At 42.1% G+C, this 26520-nt stretch overlaps 1 protein-coding gene across 1 annotated transcript; it reads right to left on the reverse strand.

The window, feature by feature from the left end:
- Nucleotides 1-21534: 21534 nt before the first annotated feature.
- Nucleotides 21535-24493, reverse strand: LOC146005798 (uncharacterized). Its single transcript, XM_083145223.1, has 4 exons — nucleotides 24286-24493; nucleotides 22494-22562; nucleotides 22272-22412; nucleotides 21535-22187 (listed from the first exon to the last, which is right to left on the reverse strand). The coding sequence occupies exons 1-4, from the start codon at nucleotides 24491-24493 to the stop codon at nucleotides 21535-21537; spliced, it is 1071 nt and encodes a 356-aa protein (XP_083001349.1).
- Nucleotides 24494-26520: the final 2027 nt, after the last annotated feature.

Genomic DNA, 26520 nt, shown 5'->3' on the forward strand with positions numbered 1-26520 from the left:
AATAACTTTCTTTGCTAGTTTGTCAGCAACCACTGGAAATTGTTGTTCTTATTTCCACCACTCAACGTCCAGACTTCAGCTTTCACAGAAACAACATCTAAGGGCGTCCTCATAAGTGGGAAGCTGAGAGGACACTAAGGGCCTGATTCAGACCTAATTTCTGCTCTGCAAAGTTGCAGAACCCTGCGATCAGATAGACACCAACCCTTTAGAATGAAAACCCGCCCTGTGCACGGCTGCAAATGGCTTGCGATAATCACGCCGCTCAGCATCTAACAGCAAATCCATTCGCAACTTGATCACCATCAAATGATTTTCACTGTCTGTGGATAACCGAGAACTTATTAGTCCTGTCAGTGGCATAGCTACTATAAGGCAGACCCCGCCAGCACCTGCCCGGTGAACTGACATTAGGCTGCACTGCCACTGCCCGCTGGTTGAGCTGACACAGGAGGAGAGTCAGCGCCAGCGGGGATTGTGTGGGCGCCGGCACCCACTTGGTGCACTGACATTAGGCTGCGCTGCCACTGCCAGTGACATAGGAGGAGAGTCAGCCTCAGGAGAACAGTCTCTCTGATGCCTGGCGGCAAAGGTGCTCCGCGGCCGTGACAGACAATCCCCACTGATTCACTGAAGCTGAACACAGAGCCTATTGGCTACTGTGTATAGGATGGGCGAGCTGGGACGGAGGGGAAGTCAGCTGAGCTGCAGCAGTCTGCTGGTCTTTCTGCCTCCCCCGAGTTCTCCGTTATGCGTGTGACATCATCACATCACATGCAGAGGAAACACGCCGGAGAGGAGCCGGGAAGCAGTACAGACAGCAGTGAGCAGAGAGAGACAGTTGCAGAACATCAAGACACATTTTCTAACGAGCATCAGTGATGCCGCACACCCTTTTTGGAATTGTCCGCCATAGGTACATGCAAAATTTTTCTATTTATTACTACTTTTTTTTTGTGGGGAGTGTGGTCACACCTGTGCTTTTCCTGACACTCCCAGAAAATAGCTGGACACCCCCCCCCCCCAAACGCCTGATTCCTGTCACTCTATTTACGAACAGCATGTGATAGAAAAGAAGCTGGATCTTTTGGCTCTTTGGCCTCGAGCTACAATTTAAGGCACACTGATCAGGTCTGAATCGGGCCCATAGTAACTACAGTACCTCAGCATAATATCTATACATCACTGTTTTCTTATGATCATACAACGTTCTGTACTGAGAGAACTTCTGCCGGAGCAATGCTAGCTTACACTGTATCACTATTAATCACGGAATGTGTGAATTTTGGATCTATACAACATTTTATTTTAAATGTTTTAAGGAATCTGAGAAAATGTTTTTCTTAACTATGAGTGACCCCGTGTTATCTACTAATACTAACACATGTAAAAATGTGTTACTGCAATTGAAACAAACATGTTTAAAATAGAATAACTCACATTTCATTTTTTTCTTTTTTCAAAGACAGACCATGATACTATGGGGGCTTAAGGTTAATCCATTTCCTTTCTTTGATCTACATCATTTAAATATGTGTGAGCAGTTAGAGGTTCCTATTGTGATGGGTTACTGGCACTGCCATTGCAGGATATACAGTATACATATATAGAGAGATACACTGACATAGATTGCATGTTTTTTATAGTGTATGATGGATTTTTAAATGTAGGAGATATGCTCTATAAGAACGGATGTCCCCTTTAGATAACAATGACACAAGGCAACCTAGCGCCTGCCTATGGCCCAACAAGTCCCAAGGGGTCCCACAAAGATTTCCTGGCATTCCAAAAAGTTCCCAAAGGAGCATTGCTCCACTTCCGCTTGACTTCATGACATCCCAAAGTCCTTTTTAATGTTCTTTGATAGAATAAATAATGTTTGGACACACAAAATAGTTTCATCTACTGCAGTATGTGGGTAGTCCATTTACTTTACATATGATGTAGGTATTAACCCTTCTTCCAAACGAGCTAAAACCTAATTCAGATTTGTACAGAATTCAGATATTCACACAGCTGAGGATTTATCCTCAGCACAGCTCTCTGCTTCCTGGACACAGGTGAGGAAGGGGGGGATCCGTGCGGGGCGGCGGGGGTTGGTGCGGGGTGGTGGGTCACGGTAGATGCCCCCCGTCGCGGTAACCCGGGGGAGGGTTTTTAGAGCATACCACAATGTGGTAAAAACCCAGATAACTGGGTTTTTACCACATTTTTCCTTTACAAAATCTCCCCCATCATCAGCCTGCTGTGCCACCCCAGAGCAAGGGCAGTATTCAATGCTAGGGGCAAGCTGTGACAGCGAGCAGGGTTAGTATTCAACTGACCCCCTGCATACGCAATTTCCCCCTCGCTCCATTTTTGGAGCTAGGTAGAATCGGCGTATGCGGCCGCTAAAACAGCATTAGCCGTGAGCCTCGTTGTTTGGGGGAATCCTCGTCATCCTCTGACAGGGGGGATTCTCCCGGAACGTTGAATAGGGTGAGCGGCTGGCACGGGGGTTAAACAGCGAGGATTGCTTGTTTTCTGCAATCCCCGCTATTTAACCCCCTCACCAGCCGCATTGAATACACCCCCAAGTGTCCCCCAAGGCATGTCCCTACTGGGAAACCCACTGCAAGACCGGATCATAATTTTGGTATAAAACATATAAAATAGATCATGAAGTGTATGCAGTAATTATACTGCACTTATATGAGGAATAAGTCAGAATGGGCATTCCAAGCCCCATGAGAGATAGATGGTATAGAGAGAGGCAAAGATAAAGTACTAACCATCCTGCTACTAGCTGTCAATTTTCAAACACACATGAGGACCTTGGTAATGACTTGTGAGTAGTGCCGTACCAGCGGAGTCCTGTTCATGGCATTGCATATGCATGAAAAAGAAGAAGGCATTTACATTACCCTTTTACTTTTACACATGATTGGCTTTGTTTGCTTACAACGAAGTTATGCATCATTAGAGGTAAATGCATCCAACTGGATCCTACTTAAGAAACAAATGTTTTCTCAGATTAATTCCATATTGCAGAGTATACGCAAATCTTTCTTCATCTGGCATGTTTTGACACCAGTGCCATATCTAGACATTTTGGTGTTCTGTGCCAGAAAGGTAGTTGGTGCCCTCCCCTTAACCTTCACATTGAAAAACAAGGACAAATAATCAGGGGTGTAGTTTCATGGGGAAGGGGCGTGGCCACATAATAGTACCAATTTACATTACACCACACAGTAGTATCTGTTATTCACATCACACCACACAGTAGCATCAGGTAGAGTCCCTTAGACACACTGCACCAGGGAGAGCCCCTTAGGCACAATGGGGCTGATGTATTATAGCGGCACGTAGAGTGGCGCTATGATACTTCCTGCTTTGCCTCATTAATGAAGTGAAGCAGGAAGAGACACAGACAAGATGTATTAACATCTTGTCAGCCGATGCCGGGAGCATAAAACCACAGGGAGACAGCTCGTCAGTCTGCCTGCCCAGACGGCTCATTGGGCATGCACGAGATCTCGCTATTATCGCGAGATCTGGAGCACAGCCCAGAGCCAGCTGCAGGGCTAGCATTTTCCCTGCTGTGGGGATAAGACAATGCTAGCCCTGGGTAGGCGAAACGGCCGGGGAGGCTTACGGGTCATGTACAGTATGCCTAGGAGGCTGGTCATACATCATCCGTGCCGCTTATTGCTGGTGGGAATGCAGGGGGCAGCCCCACCTAGCATTACTCGGCAGCATGTCCCTAGTGCACGTTAGATGCGCTGTTAATACATTTTAAAAACGTTATTCCTCCCAGTTAACTAGCGTTAAGTGCAGATATGCACTAAACGCTAGTTCATACATCTGTCCCACTGTGCCAGGTAGAGTAGATTAGCAGCTGACGGTGACGGCAGGCTGAATCCGAATCCAAGCAAAAGTCTCAGCAGCTCAGCACAGACGCTCATCTATAGATTTATTAAAAAGCAGATAGCGTTCGTTAAGTGTCCGGATCCGCTTCACCATGTTATTGTGGTGAAGTGGGTCCTGTCTATGGCAGCATGTATTAATACTGATGCATTTCATATGGGAATGTGCTATCCTCTTCCAATGGGGATAGGCACCCTCCCATATAATCAGTGTGTCCTGTGTTTCTGTGCATGAGCCGTTTTTTCTTTGTTGTGCTATGTCCTTGGCGCATGTGCAGTTTTTAAGTGTGGGGTTTTTAAGACAAGAGCCAGGAGAACAATAACATTTATCAAGAGAAACAATGAGCACAGCAGTCCCGAATCTAGTAGCGTCACCTCAGGATGGCGAAATGCAAGAACAGAATATACTATGACTAAGCGATCATCTGCAACATTGAGTGATACATTGGTCAGCACAGGGAGGTACTGTACAAAACATAGCGCCGACGAAGATAGTTGGTTCATGTTTTGCCACTGGCGCCCATCCCGCTTTGCAGGAATTATACATTAGCAGAAGAGCAAATTAAGGGGCATAGTGCACAAACCCTTACCCACAGTACATACATCTACCCCTTAATCACTGACCTCATGGCACAGGGCACTGTGGGAGTCTGCTGAGCTGGTAGAGACTTCATCACTCTCCAGAGTCTCTGAAAGGGGCGGGGCGGGGTGGAGGCGGAGTTGTGGTGCTGCTTGCAACTTGTATTTCCCCAATTTTACACTTACCTGTTGGAAATTGGACATTTTATCCACCCACAGAGTTGGACATGCTTAACTGTACATCCTATGTGGAAAAACTAAGTTCCCATCCAGGGTCTGACATAACATTCTGGAGTTTGGACTAGGAATAGTCTCCATTAGGAATCTATCAATCATCTGAAATATATGGCCTGATTCAGATCTCTTTGCTCATCAGCACATTTGCAGATGACTGCAAGTAGATAGTCGCCGCCCAGACAGAGTGAACACACGTCCTGTATTAATCTGCAAGTGAATTGTGAGAATTTAGCAATCTGCTATCTAGTCACACAATTCACTTACCATAAAATTATTTTCCCATTCTGTGCAAATGTGAGTACGTCTGACCATTCCGCAACTATGCGATAAATCAAGGCTGGCACTGACGTCACACTCTCTCAATTAAAATGCATGGGCATTTTCTGTCACACCCAGAAAACAGGCAGTTACCACCCCCAGATGGCATCTTCCGGTCCGTCAAATTGCAAGAGGATTGTGATTAGATATTTTATAAAATTCTGTGACCATTATAGGTCACGCATGCACGCAACTATCCATACTCCGTGATTATGCGCAGTTATTCGATAATCGGCCGGATTGCAACTTCACACAACAACGATCAGGTCAGTATAACCCCCAGAGAGTGGAACATTCTGCTTTCAGCGTTCTGGACGTACCTGTAACTCCAGCATTTCCCACCCACATGTAGTCCAGTAACGCCTGCTAGGAGAGAATGTACCTAGTTTAAGAAGCTGTTTGTCTCTTGGTTTGAGGTAACATGTTTAAAAAAGGGGGCAGACTAGATGGGCCAAGTGGTTCTTATCTGCCGTCAAATTCTATGTTTCTATGTTTCTATGTATGTTTCTCTTATAAAACTCCCGATCCAGTTCTGCATTGTAATCATCCCATTTCCCCTTATACTAGAGCTTGGGATAGGGACCAAATTTAGCAACATATACAAGCTTCATATACATTACAGTTATGAAAACGTTATAAATGGTGACCCATTGGTGCAGGCACCCTTCACTTCTTCACTAACTGTTCTTGTTTACCACAGTCACCTTTTAAGAGTTGTCATGGTGACACATGCACCTTTCTAAATATTTGGTGTGATTGTAGTGTCATCTCATCCTTTTAGAAAGATATTATTACAATTTCTTAACACATTCTGGGAGGTGGTGTTCCCGGAATCTGTACATCTGTCAGAATGAACTTAGGTCTACAGTCATTAGGTCGACCCCATTAGGTCGACTTGCTGGAAGGTCGACCTGATTTAAGGTCGACATGGGCCAAGGTCGACATGACTTAAGGTCGAATTTGCATAAAGGTCGACATGAGGAAGGTCGACTGGTCATAAGGTAGACATGGGTTTTTCACTGTTTTTTTAGCCGAATGTCGACACAGTCGACATGGACACAGTTGGCAATGAGAATCGGACCCTCGCATCGCTCACTTCGCTCGCAATGCATCGGGCACGGTGGCTCGCTTCGCTCGCCACAGCTTTAATAACCTCCTCCACGCCCTAGTGGATGGTAGGGCATGAAATACTGCCTGTCGGCACATGTCGGCTCAAAAAACAGTGAAAAACCCCATGTAGACCTTATGACCAGTCGACCTTCCTCATGTCGACCTTTATGCAAATTCGACCTTAAGTCATGTCGACCTTGGCCCATGTGGACCGTAAGTCAGGTCGACCTTCTTGCAAGTCGACCTAGTGGGGTCGACCTAATGACTGTAGACCTAAGTTCATTCTAATAGATGACCGCTTCCCATGTTCCCGTGGTCTCCAGCTTCTGACTACTCTTCCACTCGATTCTTCATTTTGGTACTTTGGAAAAATTTGTATCCTACTATGACTGGTTTGTTATTACTGTCTACTTCATTTCCATTGAAAATACTTTCCATGGCTGACAAACGCTCTGATTTTTTTTGAGACGTGGCTGAAATTTAAAGACATTGGGCGGGATGCAATATAACTCACCGCCGCGATTCCGGGTCCTTTTCGGCGCCGCCGTATTCTTTATCCTCCTGCGGTGAAGTGTTTCTCTCAACACTTCCGCATTCTGGAGGTTTTCGGTGCGCGCTGCTCTCCCCACAGGGTTGTACAGGGGATGCGCGCGCACCGTATGCTATTACACCCGCCGCGCTAGTGAACCAGCGTTGTACCTCGCCTCCTCTGTATAGCGGAGAGGTACAGTTATTTTTAAGTAACTTTCGAGGTTTACAGTATTGTTGCCCCTAATAGTGTTTTAAAAGTAATAAATCGACTTTTTTTTGTTTTGTCTATTTTTGTATGTGGTGACAGACAATGGCCTTCCTGTCTGAGGTGATTTGTTTGTTGGAGGCACTTTTACTGGCTGTATTCTTTTTGTCTAATATATATATATATATATATATATATATATATGTATATGTATATATATGTGTGTATATATATGTATATATATATGTATATATGTATGTATATATATATATATATATATATATATATATATATATGTATATATATATCTATATATGTATGTATGTATATATATATATATATATGTATATATATATATATATATATATATATATATATGCACATATATGTATATATATATATACACATCTATATATATATATATATATGTATGTATATATATATATATATATATATATATATATATATATATATATATATATATACAGACACATATATATACATATATATATATATATAAATATATATATATGTATTATTCAATCCCGGGATTCGGGATGGAAAAATGCCAGATCCCGGGAACACGGGTTTGGCTCCCCATTTTTTAAAAAAAAACTCCCCGACCGCCCCGCATATATACTTACTTTGCGGTGTGGCTGGGGAGCCTGGCGGGCGGGCGGGCAGGCACTTTGCCTGGCAGGCGGTGGGCCTGGAGATAGAGGTGGACGGCGGGCGGGTGCGCTGTACGGCGTCCGTCGGGGTGCAGGTTCTTGGCTCTGCGCAGCTTGACCTCTCACGTCATCACGCTGCGCAGAGCAGCGCTGCCCGGGATGAGAGAAGCCCGGCAGCATCTGAGCTCAAGCTCAGACGTTGGCCAGCATTAGACTGCGCATGCGCAGTCTAACCCCGAAATCCTGGGATTGGAAGATCCAATCCCGGGTTTGAAATCCCGGTGATTATTAGGCCAAATCCCGGGATCCCGCCGATCACAATCCCGGGATTGGTCATACTAGTTGCTATAATATCAGGGAAGCCGACTTTGAATATCTCCTGAAGCCCGGAGAGGAGATTACCATTACCTGTCTGGGGGGTGGTGCTTGGCGGTAACGTTATTAAGCCCCCCCATTCTTTATTTTGAGGCAAATTCAAGGCTCTCTGTAGAGGGGGCGGTACTAAAACATCACAATTGTGACGTTTTGGCTCTGCCCCTTCCCTGAAACCCGCGGATTGCAGCATTAAATGCTGCAATCTCGGGACTCAGTGGGGGTCACAGAGCTTGCGGGAGGGTTGTGCCCACCCTTCTGGGGGGCAAGGAGGGGCCCGCGAATTTCGGGAGAGTCCCAGAAATTCCGGGAGGGTTGGCAACCCTGTATAACATCCACCTGCAGTGGCAGTGTTGCGGAGGGAATAGCCAGTGGAAGCTGGTGAATACCTGTCGAAACTTTTTTTTTTTCCCGCTGCACTGTTTGAGGGATCCGTCACGAATTCCTCCTAGCCTGCCCTGCGGATTGTGACTGGAGGTCTGTGCAAGCGCCGATGGACTCCTGGAAATCCAGCGATGGCACCACATCGCAAGGGACAGCTCTTATCGCAAGAGCTGACCCTTGCATTAATATCCACACATGTTATGGAATATAATGATCGCATTTACAATGTGATCTGTGCACAATATTATCGCTCATTATCGCATTGTGAAATGTGATACTATTCCCGGGTTGTATCATCCCAGGGACAGCAGGTACAGGGCTCTGAAAGTCCTGCGATGCCATAACCTCGAAGCCGCGGGGGTCAGTGCACGCGCAGTTATGAGCTGCCCCCCAATGACCCCTCTGATTGTACTGCCCAGCAGGTCAGTGTGATCCCTAAGCCATAGGCTACAGTGGGCTATCGCTATCCCTGGATGGTGATAGCCCAGGGAAGTGGAGCTGGGCTGGCCGATGTTGATACATCGGTCAGCTTCACATCCCCATAGAAACCTATGGGGGATGCATCTGGCGGTGCTACAGAGGGGATTGCATCAGGGATCGGAGATTCCTGCTGTGGTCCCCCTTTGATACATTGGGGTGATACTTAATATTTGTTGTAAAATTTATTTAGCCGCAAATGTTAATTAATAAATGGGCCTCTAAGTGCGCGGATGCCGGCAAAATGTGGCTGTGGATGTTATAGAATTCCACCCCATGGGTGGCGCTGAATGGTAAGGGGCAGCTATTATGGCAAGAGTTGTCACTTGCGTTAGTTTATAGCATATTCCGTTGCTAAAAATGCAACGGCCGGACAAAATGGGGAGGAGGATGTTATTGCATCCCGACTTTAGACGGTGATGGTATGACATTGGGCATGATGCTCTATCATCTGGCCCCACCTCTGCTGCCCTTTCGCCGGCCATCACACACATAATGCTGTAAGATATGCGATAATTATAGCAAAGGACAGCTCTTGTGTTAAGAGCTGTCTTTTTCGTTGAGAGTCAACGGGTCCCAGGGGGAGCAGGTGGTTCTCTCCTCCCTTTCCTCACCCCGCGCTGCTGTTGTGACAGACTCCCCTTCTCCATGCACCTGGAATAGGATCTGTGCAGGGAGGAGGTCACAGGTCCTGGAGGCTCAACTAAGTGTTGACTGGACACAGGTAAGGACGGGGGGCAATGCGGGGTGGTGGACATTATTGCCGAGCAGTGGGAGTTTAAGACGCTATAGACGGCAATAGGCTTATATTGTTCTGGCGATGAGCTCTGGGCCAGTAACCCCGCGATATGTGGGCGTATAGCAACCCAGAATGTATTTGAAATTGAAACCACAAATAGATGTCTTTTTGCCAGTTTTTTGATATAAAGAATCTCCCCCATCATCACTCCAGGCTTCCGTGCTCATCACTATCCGTCTGTATATTGTGTCATGGGGTGGGATGCTCTAACATCCACCGCCCATTATTGACGGACAACGCATTTATAACATATGCGGTCACTAACTCAAGGGATAGCACTTGTGAATCCAGCTGTCCCTTGTGATGTTTCTTCCGCACAGGAATTCCCGTTCTTTGACCTGGTAGTCCATCTGCTCATGTGCAGAGCTCGGCAATGGCTGCAAGGCACGCTGGGAGGGATCCCTGACAGATCCCTCACTTTGCATTGATTGAAATGTGGATGCCGGCGTTAACAGGGCGCGGATGTTATCGCTTCCCGCTCTCTGCATTGATGAAAGTAGAAGAATGTCTAGTTGGCTGATAATGGCCCTTTTTGTTTTAAAAATCCTGATAACGGAATTTGTTACTCATTACTGCGAAACAATATTCCAACCCATGAGCAGGTTGCATTACCTTTAAAAAAACACAGCATAATTAAAAGTGCTGCCATAGGGGTAGATTATGTATCATTTAAGTATGCTGTATCCTTCGATCGCAGGGTTAGCGCTGTGGAAGCAATTGCCATCAGATGTTGATTCCTTGCAGATGGCTATGTGCTTCATACCGCTCTGCTGTTTGAGTGATCCGTCACGGTTACATTCCAGCGTGAAATGTGGCTGCTTCAGGGTGTTTGCACATGCGCAGATCGACAAACCAGAAATCCAGCACCGGTGCATCATTGTAACTGGTAGCTTCAATGGCAAGAGCATTACCATGCAATAATGGCTGCATATGTTATAAGCTATGCGGTCATCAATTATGCATTGAACGGCAAAGTGGGGCCTTGGATGTTAGATCAACTCCACCTAACGTGAAAGGTGGTGTATGATAGTAGTCCTCTGCTCGGTTGCATGTGTACTGCTTTGAACAAATTTTTGGTTTCACCAGCATTGCAGCTCAAACTGCTATTCTCAGAAATAGTAGTACTTGTTTCACATCGCCTCCACGCGCACTGTTGCCCTTTCAAAACTTGGCAGGTTGCCAGTGATATCTGCTGCCGTTTGCCTGCTTGAGCCGGAAAGCTTGGCTGTAATGTAATGTAATGTAGCATGTTAAACGGGGGTCTCTTCATCTCGACACCCCTCTGAAACTAGCTATGCTACAATTTTGACGCTTATTCGTCTAACTCTAGGCTTCTATGCTTTAGCTTCTAGATTTAGACAAACTAGCGTCTAAATATACACTTCCAGCTTATAACTGATTGTGCGTGTAGATTTAGATAGTAACGTGTCCGAATCTCCATGAAGAAGGGGTAGATAGTTGTCACTAGCGACACACTATTAAACCTGTCAGCAATGACACGTGTTGATGAAATAGCGGTTGACCAGGTAAATTCCACAATCCATATGAACCCAAAGCATCCAAGGACTCAGGCGTCTCATGTTGTTCGCGTCCCTCGACTTTTTTCATGACCCGCGTTGGTGTGGAGTTGATTTTATAAGTCGTGGGACGCGATCCTCCACTCATCATGGGCTCGCTGAGCTCATACGCCTTTGGGTCACATGTTTTGTGGAATTTACATGCTAGACCGCTACTTTGTCAACACGTGTCATTGTTGACAGGTTTAATAGTGTGACGCTAGTGGCTACTACATTTAGACGCATTACCGTCTAGATTTAGTTGTGTGGTTTATAGGGAGTCTAGAATTAGACGTATAAGCGTACAAATTATAGTGTAGCAGGTTTGATATGGGTTTCAAGTTTATGAAACCCCCTTTTTGCATGCTACAATACATTACATAACAGAGCAATATAGCTAGTGCGGCCAAGCTTTCCGGCTATAGCGGGCACACGGCAGCAACCTGCCAAGTTTTGAAAGTTCAGCAGTGCGCGTGGTGGCACTGTGAAACTAAACAAGTACCAAAATACTGTAGGAATTTAATTCCTACCGGTAATTACTTGTCATGTATTCCTTATGGGATACTGATGGATGGACTAGAGACAATGGGAAATAGAGTATATTCACCGGAGACAGGCACATATATAGATAAATTACCTCTGATTCCGCTCCCAGGAACCAGTTACTGAAAAACTCTGGCCAAAGGAGGATGAACATATGAGAGGAATGAAATATATGTGTCACAAATGTACAACTTAAGTGTTAATATTGTGCTAAGATTTATACCATCACACACGCATTAACTAAAAAATAAAAAAAAAACTATAGAGCCACCTTACTAGGTGGAACTTTAAAAAATTAATTCCTCAAAAAACAAGTGTGCATATAAACAGGAATCAGCCACATAAAGGAACTCAATTTACAATGTAAAAACCGTGTCTGCCGCAGCGCCATCTTCCAACACACAGGACCTGTCTACACCTCTGTGGGGACCCTGGCTTCAACTCAAACACAATGTGAATTTTCACTAATGTTTCTAAATAGTGAAATGTCTAATTATTTAGAATAAAAATAGTTATAATGTAAAAAAAAAGATAACTCTGATTTTAAATATTTCTATTTTAATCTAGATGATTCTCAAGCTACAATTGCTAAGAGTGCTACTTGGAGTGATAGTTGCAAGGTCTAATAGAAAATATGTTAGAGAGCAGAATTCTACTACTACAACTGACAGAATTTACCATCAAAAGAAAAGAGTTTATAGAAAAAGAAGAACTCTCTCTGGGATGAGCGAAAGGAAAATAATTAGATTATTCAGATTATCCAGCAAGGCCATTCATGATTTATTTAATAAGATAAAGGATGATATTTGTCCTAAAACACGACGAAATTATGCAATTAGTGGACTCACAAAACTACTAGCCACCCTACATTTTCTTGCATCTGGTTCTTTCCAGAGTACAGCTGCAGAAGTTTCAGGAATTAGTCAATCTGCATTTAGTCGATTTTTCCCAAAAGTGCTTGAATCAATTTTGAAACATTGTAATGATTATATTTTTTTCCCCTCAAGTCCCGAAGGATGGTTGAAACTCAAAAAAGGCTTTTACAATATTGCTAAATTTCCAAATGTTTTAGGAGCTTTAGACTGTACGCATGTGTGTTATACTCCATCCTTGGAAATGGATGAGGTATCGAGGAATAGAAAACACACACATTCCATGAATATACAGGCTATCTGTGATTTCAAGTTACGATTCATGAATGTATTTGCGGCCTTTCCTGGGTCTACACATGATGCTTACATTTTGAGACATTCCAAAATTTATGAGGATTTCGAAAAAGGTGAATTTCCAAGCGGATGGATTTTAGGTAATTTCTATTAGTCTGCATTTATAATTAAAATTATAAGCATTTTGATAAAATGCACAAAATACATACACATGTATATTATAAAGCTATATGCTACAGAGTTTGCGGTACTTGTTCAAAATCTGGACTCTCAATTTTTCGCATGCCATTTTTAACTGCCTGTTCAATTCCCCACTATCCAACTACGCATGTGCATAAACCCGTGGCGAGCTCAGTGAGCCACCGAGCCCGAAGCGTGGCGAGCGGATGCAAAAATCGGGAGTATCAGATATTGAACAAGCACCGAGTTTGCAAACAGTAATTATTTTATAAACTATACATAACAAGCACACCTATGCGCAATACATCGACCTCAACCAACATTCTTTTCATAACAATTATATTGTACTACTGGGTAGGATTATATGGGCGAGATGCTATATCATATAAATTTTTTAAAATCCGCATTATCGGGGTATCAACCACCTGCCGGATTGACGCAGCAAAGGGAATCGCCAGCAGAAGCAGCCACTTCCCCCCAGCAGCCTATGAGCTTTTTTACACTGCGTTGTTTGTGGGATCCGTCACAGTTACCTTTGAATGTGTCCTGCGCACGGTGCACGTGGATTAACGCATGCACAGTCTTTTTCATAACCCTTAGGGCATGATCCTACATTTCAAAAATGTGGAAAAATCCCAGTGATTGTGGTTTTTACTGCATTTCTGGATGCTTTAAAATCCTCCAGCTGTGGCAGCGCATTGGAAATAATCGCCAGCAGAGGCGTCAGGGATCATGGGATCACGGATCAGGGATGAGGGATCAGTCACAAATCCCTCCAAGCCTGGCCTGCGGACGGTGTCTAAGAAAGAAGTCCAGCGTGGGTACCGCATCGTAAGGGAAAGCTGTGGCCAGGATGCTATATTACAGAAATGCGGTAAAAACCCCGTTATCGGGGTTTTCACAGCATTTCTGTACCCATTATATGGTGGCCGCAGTATCAGCGCTGCGGAAGGGATCGCTAACACAGGCTGGCGAATCCCTATAGAAGCCTATGGGCTTCTTTCCGCAGCGTTGCGCGAGGGATCAGTCACGGATCCCTCCTAGCTTCCCCTGCGGCCGCCGCCGGGCGTCTGCGCATGTGCAGACGGACTCCCGGGACATAGACCCGGAAGTCCAGCGCCACCACATCACAAGGGGCAGCTCTTATCGCAAGAGCTGTCCCTTGCGTTAATGACCGCATATGTTATAGCATATGCCGTTATTAAAATTGCGATGTGCGGCGATATGGGGCCGGGGATGTTATAGCATCCCGCCCTGTAAGAGCTGTCCCTTGCATTAATGACCGCATATGTTTTACCATATGCGGAAATTAAGTAAGCGGATGCAGGCGATAACGTGGTACGCATGTTATAGCATCTTACACTAATTCTCCAACTACTCATGGAGTTGATGTTATGGAGTGCAGCGACCCTCCTTGCCCGAAACGTGGCGAGCGTAGCGATTCTCACGAGGGGACACTAACTCAATAGAAGAATTGGGAGTCCCTTTTAATGATTTAAAAGCCTAATGGAAATTTCCAAAAAAAGTTAAACATCTCAGCTTCATGATTTCAGTTTGGATTGTTTCACAAGTGAACATTTAACAAAGTCGGGCAAATAGTTTCTAAATTTGGGAAAAAATAGCTGAGTATTCACATTTTAGATGTATGTTCTTTGATAAGATTAATGTACATTAATAAAGTTCACATAGCATGCCTTACCTTAAATTTTGAATGTTATTTTTATATGAGTAAATATTTTTTAATCAGCACATATTACATCTATTCTCTGGCAATATGTTATGGTATTGCTCTTCAATTCACTCTTTGAAAACCGTTTAGCAGCACCACAACTTGTGACTACAATTATAGACTGAAGTTTTACATTTATTAGGGTTGTAAACCACCAACATTTACATATTTTCTAAAAAACATCAGTAAGGTTCTAAACTGATAGGATTGCTCAACATTATAGGTTCAACGTTCACTTCATATTTATTTTTGATGTTCAGATTTAAAATAAAATGACCACTGATAATAGTATTGTTTAAACTACTTATTAATAATAAATTTTTCATATTATTATACTTCTAGGTGACTCAGGGTATGGTTGCCGTTCATGGCTAATGACACCTTTGACTAAGCCTCAATCATCTAGCGAAAAAAGATACAATGTTGCACACATACGTACCAGATGCGTCATTGAGCGCTGCTTTGGCTTGCTTAAGAGCAGATTTCGGTGCCTATCTAAATCTGGAGGAGCTTTACAGTATACCCCAGACAAAGTCTGTAAAATTTTTGTAGTGTGTGCTATTTTACACAACATTTGTATAGATTACAATATTGAATTTTTAAATCCTTATATTTCGGATCCAAATGTGCCCCAACAGCAATTATCTAACGCCGCCGAAACAACAAAGGGCAAGCAGTTAAGGGCTGAATTGATTGTAAATTATTTCAAATACTAAAGTACATTTTGTGTTTGTGCACTCGATTTGAAAAATTTCGGTTTAAATTAAAATATATTTCTACTGGAATGTATAATATGTTGTAACTTATCCTATGAACATATATTATTATAATGTGGCTACTATAAGTTTGTTATTTTGTTGACAAAAATTTAATTGTTAGCATGTAAAAAAAACAAGTTGTGTTCATAAAGAATAAAAAAGAAAAAGAAGAGACTACAGTTGTAATTATCTAAAACATAAATGCCTGATAAAGTGGATTTTTTCCTTAATACAATGAATGCTGACTTATTTGTCTACACTTTCAATGGCGTTGTTGTATACTCTAAAAATAGCTGGTCATTATATGCAAGAACCAATCTGGTTAATAAAGCACCTCCCTTTGAGGCATTCCTTGTTATTCTTAGCCTGCCTGCCATATGGACGAAGGATGACTCCAATAATTTCCAAATGTTTTAGGAGAAAAGGTTTCAGGGAGTATGCAAAAAGGTGAAGCAGTAGAAAAATTTCAAGAAAATAGAGATAGTATATTTTCTAGTGGGTATTGCAGTGACTATTAATCTTGTGTAAAATTTATAACTATCTATTTCACCACATCTAATCGGGCGCCTTCCTATTTATAGTGCCTACTAGGTGACGTTGAGTGGAGCAGCCATAAGTCGAAATATGTTAACATTTCTCCCTTTGACAATTTTCAAATGGTCACCCAGATTACGTTTAATAAGTTTCAGCCCCTTAGTAATCTCTCTTGTTATATCTGCTGTCCCAACCAAAGTTCCATATAAACTCAAACATTTACCATGGCCAAATAAGCAGGGCTATTGTGCATTTTCAGTCCTACCAATTTTGTGACTGTAATCCCTCACATTAGCCATACAATCTTATGCATTACGATGGACCCAATTTGCTATTGAATTGTATGGGAGAAGGGCTCTTTTTCATGTCCCCAATACACAACTACATATGTACTCAGATATAAACCATTGGTAACCGTGCTGAGTCACCGTGCCCGAAGCATGGCAAGTGGACGCAGAATCATTTAAAAGTTTGCCACTTCCTCTCGCTTGATATCTCTGCGCTCAATACGCATCAGGCTAGGTGGCTCGCTACTCTTCCCAAAGTTTGAGATCAAACGCCATGCTAAGTTGGATAATGTGGAAATTAAAAGAGACCACCTCCATATTCACCATTTTTATCATTGATAAAATTGGGAGCATCTCATCACATCGATTTTGCCACATGAATTTGGATGTGATGGACTCGATTTTTTTTATTGTTCTAGCTGATTCTACACAAGTCCCATAGGTAGAAAAGTGAAATACTATTGTAAATCGTTGGTTTGCAGTTGAATTATTAAAAAAAATTCTACGAATTGAAATAATATTGAAAATAGTAAAACCACTAAACATTTCGGAGTATTATTGTAAAAAATCTACATTCGTTATTGTACAAAACAACAAACCAAACCAATTTCATTTTCAAGATGCTTTATTTATTGAAATGTCTTTTTAATTGTTCAAAGCAGACTGGGATACATATATTTTTTTTATATCAACTGTAATATATATAACAATATTACAATACATGTAATAATAGGCCAGAAATATTATTAACAATTTAAAAAAAATTAAACATGTGTAAAGTCTGGATGAAAGGTGTAAAGAATATTTTTTACCAGTATTAACTCACATGCGACAATATGGTTTGAACAGTCATTTCAATAATCCGACTTGCCATAGTGTTAATTATTCAAATGTGATATTTTTTTCTATAGAATAATACGTACTTGTGTATTTTGGGAGTTACTCCATTCAAAGGATGTTGTGGCATGTGATTTATGAGATGTGAGGCAATGTAATGAGATTCGATTTTGTGCCTATTTTAAATTGTTTAATAACCCTAGAGTGGCATATTTGTGAAATGAAACCCCCAATTTTAATGCAACCGCAACTATCAATGTGATCCAAAAATGTGGTAAGTGCATCGAGGTCATGAGGGGTGGTGTTTTGCGTCCCACAACTTATTTCATGAACCCACTACACATGTCGGATGAGGGGTTAATTTCATAAGCTGTGGTGAGCGCATCGAGGTTCGCAAGGTATCGCTGATTGCGAGTCCCCAAGCGTTGCAAGCAAAACGAGCCCAGCTAGGGTATATGGAAAAGTAAACCGTGTTCCCTTACATGGCTCGGTACGCTTGCAAAACTTCGGGCGTCGCGATCAGCATCCGCTCAACACGCTTTGGGTTTGGTGGCTCGCTGCGCTCTCTATATCTAAAAAAATCAACTCCACGCTAACATGTATATTGGGTTCCAGAAATAAGTCTATGGACTAGTACCGCCACCCCTCGGGGGCTCACTGCACTCACCACGCTTCAGGTTTACATTGATTATAGGGTGGCTTGACCAATGGGGGGTCATTTCACTAATCAAAATTTGGCCATAACAATCACAACTTTTATAACCAAACATCTAACAATTATCGTATTGCATACATAATTAGTATGCAATGCGATCTGATTTGAAGGTCGTTCGGCCCAAAAATATACAAGTAGCGTATAAAAATTCAACAGAATAAAATCTGAAAAATGTGTATACATACATTAAAGTGACATGACACAAGTCAGATTTCAGATTATGAAATCAAATATAAATTGAAAACATGCTGAAATGTTGAGAACATGACTATTAGTCTAAATATTAATTTTAAATCTGTGGTGTTTTTCTAACAATTTAGGACTTATTGCTTAACACATTTTTAAAATATTTTGTTAATCAATATAATGCAAAAATTGAGTCCATAGGAAAACAAAATACAAATGTAGAACCAGTCCTTAAAAATCAAGGCTATAAATTTAGACACCATCTACACAGGCCTAGAATAAGATTATATAAACCTTTTTTTAAAATATGCAATAATGTGTTTTTGAAGCACAAACAAATTTGCAAACAAATCGAACAATAGTAATATTTTTATCATTTTAACAGTAGTATTTTGTAGATGCTAATAAAATATACTATTTGTAGAATACAGAACTTCCAAGTTTGTCAAAGTGGTAAATGACATAAAACCTGTCGAAATGCAATACTTATGTTACATCTTAGAATAATACATAACCACGTGCATTACTCATATTGACCCTTAATATAGAATCAAATGACTAAATTAAACAGTCATCAGGACGACAACTATAGGACAACATGCAGGAATGAGGACATAGAACAAGGCCTACATAATGCACGGCCCACATGGCGAAAAGGTCGACTTGGAAAACATGTAAATTGTAAACATTGACCTATGCACCAAGTAACAACAGGTGAGGGTTAAAGGCTTACAATTCGATATGGCGTTGAAGAGATTATGAAAGCTTTGACAAAGTTAACATGACCCCGCTCCTGAAGCATTGGGCGATTAATGAGCAACGTAAATCTATGATTCTAAATACAAACTCTTTTCATGGCGAATGTGATGATATTTGGATCAAAAATAATGAAATACTTATGTACACCTTATGAAATGTAGCTAGACGTGGGTTAGCACTGCGCACTACCTTTGGTGTTGCAAAATCTGAATACGTCCAAATACCCATAGTTAAATCAAAACCGATGAGGGAAATTGCACAACCACATGGATAATGGGTGTTCAGTAAGGATGGGGTGGTTATCCCTGAGCTCGTCCCTAAATGTTTGATGCCAAATGAACAGTATAATACTAAATAATATTAATGGGGTACAACGCTGACTAACGTTTCCGTCTGGAGGGTGCCTTGGAGAGACGCCTGTCCGAATACCGAAACAAGCCGTGGAGCTGCTGGTAGCCCACAGTTACTGAGATTCTGGCTGGGACCTTGATCTTGGGTACCTTGAAGGCGTCTAACGTCACCGAGGCAACTTCCAGACGGAAACGTTAGTCTGCGTTGTAGCGCTTAGTGCCACACGATGTCAACACTGAACAGCAGGACGGACACAGCCCCGAAGCCAAGGTGAAGCACCCGGCCGCGGTCTCCATCCAGGGCACAGCGGGGTACATCACTAGCTGCCGAATCACCCTTACCCGTCCCTGCACCATGTGCCAGCGGCACACGGACTCGGTCAGTAGCCACATCATTGCTGACAGCTGTCAACCGGGACAGACTTGGACCCAGCAGCGAACCATCTTACCAAGTTCCACACCGTTGAACAATGCGTCCTGACGCCATTGGGCAGCATCAGATCTCCTGACAGGACTTTCATGCACTGCAGAAGAGTCAGGGACGCCAGCTCTCTTCACCACGATCCCCCTCCCTTTCACATAAAACTCCTATGAACTGGTCACGCTGACACGGCTGTTGCAGCATTGACATTTGCCTGAACTCATTCTGGAACATTTTGTGGATTATTAATAATAATATTATCTTCTGCACATTGTTTTTTGCTTATATTCTGTCCATGAGTGTAAACATTGCCACACCATTAAACCCCATTAATATTATTTAGTATTATACTGTTTATTTGGCCTCAAACATTTATGGACGAGCTCAGGGATAACCAGCCCATCCATACTGAACACCCATTACCCTTATAAAATTGTATCCAGACAAGCTAACCGAAATCTAGGCTTCAACTTTTCAAATATAAACTTGAATAATTACATTAACAGTTCTGTGTATGGATCCTCTTAGTTCTGAAGATAATTCAATCTGTTGGGGCAAAAATAAATAAAATTTAAAACAAGAGAATGATATACTTTAGATATGCTAAATTTTTATCAACAAAGGAAATAGGTACTTGTGAGTTATGTGGACGCCCGATTTTTTGATTGTATGCCTTAAGTTAAGGCATACAATCAGATGCGATGCGATGCGATATCGCATCGCATCGCATCGCATCGCATGCGATCATCGGATGCGATGACCCGATTTTTCCATAGGAATCAATGTTAAAATGATTCCTATGGAAAAAGGGGTCCTTTTCATACCCCTACTATCCAAGTGGGCATGGAGTTGGATATAAACCTGTGGCGAGCGTAGCGAGCCACCGAGCCCGAAGGGTGGCGAGCGAAGCGAGCCCCGCGAGGGGACGGTATTCCGTGTCCCCTCGCGGGGCTCGCTACGCTCGCCACGCTTCGGGCTCGGTGGCTCGCTACGCTCGCCACAGGTTTATATCCAACTCCATGCCCACTTGGATAGTAGGGGTATGAAAAGGACCCCTTTTTCCCATTGAATTCCATGTTAAAATGGACTCAGTCCATTTTAACATTGATTCCTATGGAAAAATCGGGTCATCGCATCGCATCGCATCGCATCCGATGGTCGCATGCGATGCGATGCGATGTGCCCGATCCGACCCGATTTAGAAATCGGGCGTCCGGATAACTCACAAGTACCCGGAAATATAATCCTATATAAAAAAAAAAAAATGCATTAACATACACTAAAGGGAGTTTAATCTTTTATTTAAAGGCAGGATGTTGTAAATTGCACCCCGTAACTCAAACCGTCTTTGGCAAACAACACATTCAAGGCAGGATGCCATACCATCTTCGGGCCCATTTCGCAGCCATCCGCAGACTTCATGACCGCATATGCAATAACATATGCGGTCATTAACGCAAGGGACAGCTCTTGCAATAAGAGCTGGCCCTCGCGATGCGGTTCTGGCGCTGGGCTTCCGGGTCTATGACCCGGGAGTCCATCTGCGCATGCGCAGACTCCCAGCGCTGGCCGCAGGGGATGCTGGGAGCACAGCGCTGCGGAAAGAAGCCCATAGTCTTCTATAGGGATTCGCCAGCCTGTACTGGCGATCCTTTCCGCAGCGCTGCCACTACGGGCACCTTATATAGCAGACAGAAATGCGGTAAAAACCCCGATAACGGGGTATTTACCGCATTTCTGTAATATAGCTTCCCGTCCTCAGAAACGCAATTTCACAGACCCTTTGAATGTGATATTAATTATTTGCATCTTTCAAAGAAATCTTAAAGTTTTTTTCTTATTTTTTAATTTAAGAAAAGCATTATAACATATTTAATTTTAGATTCCATATATGCATTTCAAGTACTTACCAGATTGTAAGAAAATCAATCGATTGGGTCCCTGAAACGTTTTGGTTTTTTAAAAAGTCGCTTAGGTCTTGTTTCATTTCCATCCTCCAACTCGATAATCTCCTCAGTATTATGTGTGTTTGTGGCCCAGTCATCAGAATCAATATTATTTTCCTCCACAGTGACAACGCTTCTTTGCGTTTGATTATATTTTTTCCGCTTCAAATTAAGAATTTCGATATGTGTTTTCGAAAGAGTGTTCAAATGTTCTTTAATATCTTTAAAATGCTGGGAAATGTCTTTAAGCAATTGAGTGTTACGGTTACTGTTCGTTATAAACGCTTGCGTAGCATTTTCAATTTCTTTCCTTATAACCTCTACCTCCTCATGCGTTTTCACTGAACTTTCTTCAACTACTGTTTGAAGTAGGTCTGTCATTTCCTTTCCAAATGAATTGCTGGGATCTGTTGTACATTTTTCTGCAATGTTAGAAATTTTAAAAGAGACGGTATCTTGGCCAATGTTTGTATCATCAATGATTTCTATTTGTGAGCAGTTTTTTTTTTTTTTATCATTGGGAGATGTGTTTTCTTTTTCGACTGCTAGTTTTACACTTTCACAGACATCATCATTTGAAACAGTTGATTCCACATCGATGGGATATTTGTATTCAATCTTGTCATTTTTGGCTGTTTTAAAAGAAGGAAAATTTGATTAATGGAAAGATAGGTTTTTATAAGAAATTAATTACATATTAATTAAAAAATACATACCTTTCACATGTACATTTTTTCCAACATTTTCTCCTTTATAAGTTGTATCAGAATATCCCAAATAGTGGACCTCATTTTTAATATGTGAATCAAAATAAGATTTCTTGTGCTTTTTCTTTGACACACATTTTTGCGAATTATCTAAGTAGAAAAATTTATTGCAAAATTAGTTACTAAATTATATAAAATATTAAAAATTTAGATCATTTTTGAAATACTAACCTGTATGTGCTTTTTCCTTCTCTGTGACATCTTCAATTTTTTTTTTTCTGGTGTTCTGTGGGTTTGCCCCTGTAATTTAAAAAAAAAAAAAAAAATTACATATCGCTCAAAATCATTATACACAACATTTTCACTAGCATACCCTTAATGTAATCCTCAACCATTATTTTTCACTAAAATTAATTGAATATTATATAATTATTTGAAAAGGTAAAAGTAATTGTCCTGTAGAACTTAAGAGGTATGTTAACCAAAAACTCTTTAATAATTTAGCGGCAAATAATAAATCCATGGGCTAAAGTCTACCCCTCTATAACACATCATATACTAGTTTTTAAGTAGGAATAAACATTATGAACATTTAAAACAAAAATTTAAAAAAGAAATTAAAAAAAAAAATTAAACCATGCAATAACCACCAAAATTCGAAGAAATATGTTGTTATTAAAATAGGTTAAAAAATGTTTATCTGTCACTTATTAAAGGCAGCATTTTAATAATTTGTAACTCTAAAACAACAATATCAATTAATTTCCTTTATCCTATGCTTCGCCAATCACTTTTTAATTATTATATGGGAGATTTATGCCATTCAAAAACTTAACCAAGTGCATTTTTATTTACAGTCACTAATAGTGTATTAATGACAGAGTATTCAAGTATTTAAATAATCATTTGAGAATATAATAACAATGGATTTTCCTACAAAATATTTAGGCCGATATGGTATAACATCTCTTGCCCCCCCCCCCCCCCCTTTTTCGCTGGGCATCACATAGTTAATTACCATATATACTCTAAAACATGCAGTCATTTACACAAGGCACAGCACTTGCGATAAGAGCTGCCCCTTGCAATGCTGCGCCGGCGCTAGACTTCCAGATCTAAGACACGGGAGTCCATCTGCCATTGCACATTTTCCAGGCCACAGGACATGCATGGAAGGGATTCGTAATGGATCGCTCAAACATTACAGCCGGAAAAAAACACATACGCTTCTGTAGGCAAACGCCTGCTTCTGCATGTAATAACCCCCGCTGTGCTGCCAATGTGGGCGGATGATACATCATACAGAAATGTGGGGTTTTTTCAACATTACTGTTAGTGTTCCCACTAGGATGTTTTTGCTAAAACAGCAATGCATATGAGCCCAGGGAAGCCCGGCACCGCTGTATATAGCGGTGCCCAGTACTTCCTCAGCACAGTGAAACCCCCCCGGGAGGCCTGGTCAGCCCTCTTCTTTGACGTCGTGTGGCCGGGCACGCCCCGTTTGTGATGCTGGAAGCCAGGAGGCACAGATTGAAAGGGCAGCGTTGAAGAGGGGGCGTGCCCTGCCTACTCGCTACACAAACGGGGCTTGCCCCGCCCCGTAACGTCACACACGGGACACTATTCTGTGAAAAAGCATTCCACCCAAACACACTTCATTTGTCCTAAATCAGAGTTGCAGAAAGAGAAACATTTAATATGAAATAATCACCTTGCGATTTTATGACGTTACATGAATAAGACGCAGTGTCGACTCCTCCCTCGACGCCTCGGACCGCATGCGGAGAAATTTTTTCAGAGAGTCTTTCCTCCCAGTTGCTCATATCGATTTTTAAAGGACCACCACCGCCAGTTTTTTGAGAGTGCAGACTTTTTAAACTTAATTTCTTTTTCACTAGAATTTTGCAGTCCGAATATCTTTTTTTGCATACCATTGTGCTTCGTGGAATCTTTCCAACAGCAGACACTTCATGTGCGATTTTTTTCCATGTTGCTTCTTTTTTTGCAAAAGAATAATTTATACCGGAAATTCTTCCAAACAATATCCTATAATTGGCCAAAATCCCATCAATTAATGCCTCATTTTCAGAAGAAGAAAACCGCGGAGATCTTTTGCGTTTCTTTTCACAAGCGTCTACAGGAATGTCATTTTCCGACACATCCGAGGATTCAATTTCTGTATGGTAATCTGACGATAGGTTTTCAATCTCAGAATTGTTTTGTGATGACATTCTCACTTAAAAAAATATAGAACAAGTTACTTAAAGACTAGTCACGCTAACACTCTATTAACAATGAAATTCTGGTCACCACAGGTGCTGGCAATCATACATTTCCAGGGAAGCCCAGGGACTGAGCATGTTCTCCCTGAAGGAGAGGGTCAGGCATGCAATCCTGATAATACCCCTTGACCCTGGTCATACCCAGGAATGTGTTCCGGGATGCTTCCGGGAATGTACCCTTTCACACTGCACTCAGATCTGGGATCGACCCAGGACAGCCCCATTCACATTAAACCTGGGGAATCCCTGTAAATACATATGCATGTCATTAGAAATGGACTTTCTTGTCAGCCCAAGAAAGCTCCAATCAACCGCTTTTTTAAAGTCCTGTGTACCCAATCCTGGGTGCGGGACCATTCACACTAGCCGCATCCCGGGTCAAATCCAGAATCTACTCAGGTCAGGAGCTGGGTAGAAATCCTGGTATGTTTATCCCGGGATATTCTTTCAAGACCCTTTCACACTGAGAAATCCCGGGATGATGCGCGTTCATGTGCAGAAACCCGGGATATTTTCGCAAGTGTGAAAGGGGTATAAGTCTCTACGGATTATACAGGAATACAGAATAAGGACACAAAAGCTTACAATCTAATAGGCAATGGAAATGCATCAAAGGGCCCGATTCAATAATGATCGGACCCCAGCGTATTCGTGCTTGGTTAACTAGCAGTGTTGAATCACCCCCAAAGCATGTATATCAATACTGTCTACGCAGCACATATGTGCCAGTCATATGTACAGAGAATATACTCACACAGACACACTGAGCAAATGACAATCATTCATTGCTCCCAAACGCAGGAATCGCACAATGCTCGCTCAGCCAAATGACTTACGCAAAATTACAGGAACAATTATCTTGTCCTTTTTGCAGAGTTTGGGAGCAATCGCTGTTTGCCATTTGCTCAGTTACAATGCCAGATTTTTATTTCAGTCAAACAGATTGGACAGAACTTTAGGTGTGTACCCAGCATTACACATGTACCTGTCTGTATTGTGGCATCAGTGGTGCGGTTGGTGCATCAGGTCATAATATAATGCATCTGCAACCAGCATCTTCTTCTCTCACACTAGTCTGTTAAATTCCTATACACCACTGCCATCATTATATGCATCTTGTTAGATCTTTGCAATGTTTTAATATTTGATAAAAATATGGTGCTCGTCTCCTAGTAAATAATAATTGTCCAGTCAGATCTGCACATAGCACCTGCTCAGGCAGTGGAAATATTATTTTTAGTGTGCAAATTCATTACATTCCTTCGCCTTGCAAAATTTCAAGAGCTTTAACTATGACTACCAGGTGTTACAGTAAGGGTATGTTTATCTGAGAACCTCATGACCTGCAGCTTTCACCATTCAGAAAAATTCTGGCTGATTACGAGCCAAGGTCTATGTCTTCAGACAGAGGGCCTGCTTCAGACCAATTCGCTAGGCTGGGTATTTTCGCTAAACACTGCTCTTCCAAATGCACCCCCCACTCTCGCCCAGATCCCCGCACAACCATGCGTGTGGATGTGTAAGTCTATACTTTTATCCTCTACAGCAGGGGTTCACAAACTATTTGGCTCTGGGACCCCGTCAGACAATAAAAATAATTATGGGACCCCATCAGACAATAATATTTAATTACGGGACCCCAGCGAGTTACTGCAGAAGGTCATCATATCACATGTGTAGTCAGCAGACAGCACATACATGGCAGCATTGTGGAGTCACAGAGTGATGGGAGGAGTCTGATATACCATAACCCATCATATCACATGTGTAGACAACAGACAGCACATACATGGCAGCATTGTGGAGGCACAAAATGATGGGAGGGGTCTAAAATAACAGACTCCTTCAATCACTGACTGAGATTAAAAAAGTCATCAACCTGATGGTCAGCAAAATGGATTCGCGACCCCACAATGAGAAGGTCGGGACCCACTTTGGGGTCAGGACCCACAGTTTGAGAACCACTGCTCTACAGA

The sequence above is a fragment of the Crinia signifera genome, chromosome 5, assembly GCF_055691185.1.
Source record: "Crinia signifera chromosome 5, ASM5569118v1, whole genome shotgun sequence".
NCBI lineage: Eukaryota > Metazoa > Chordata > Amphibia > Anura > Myobatrachidae > Crinia > Crinia signifera.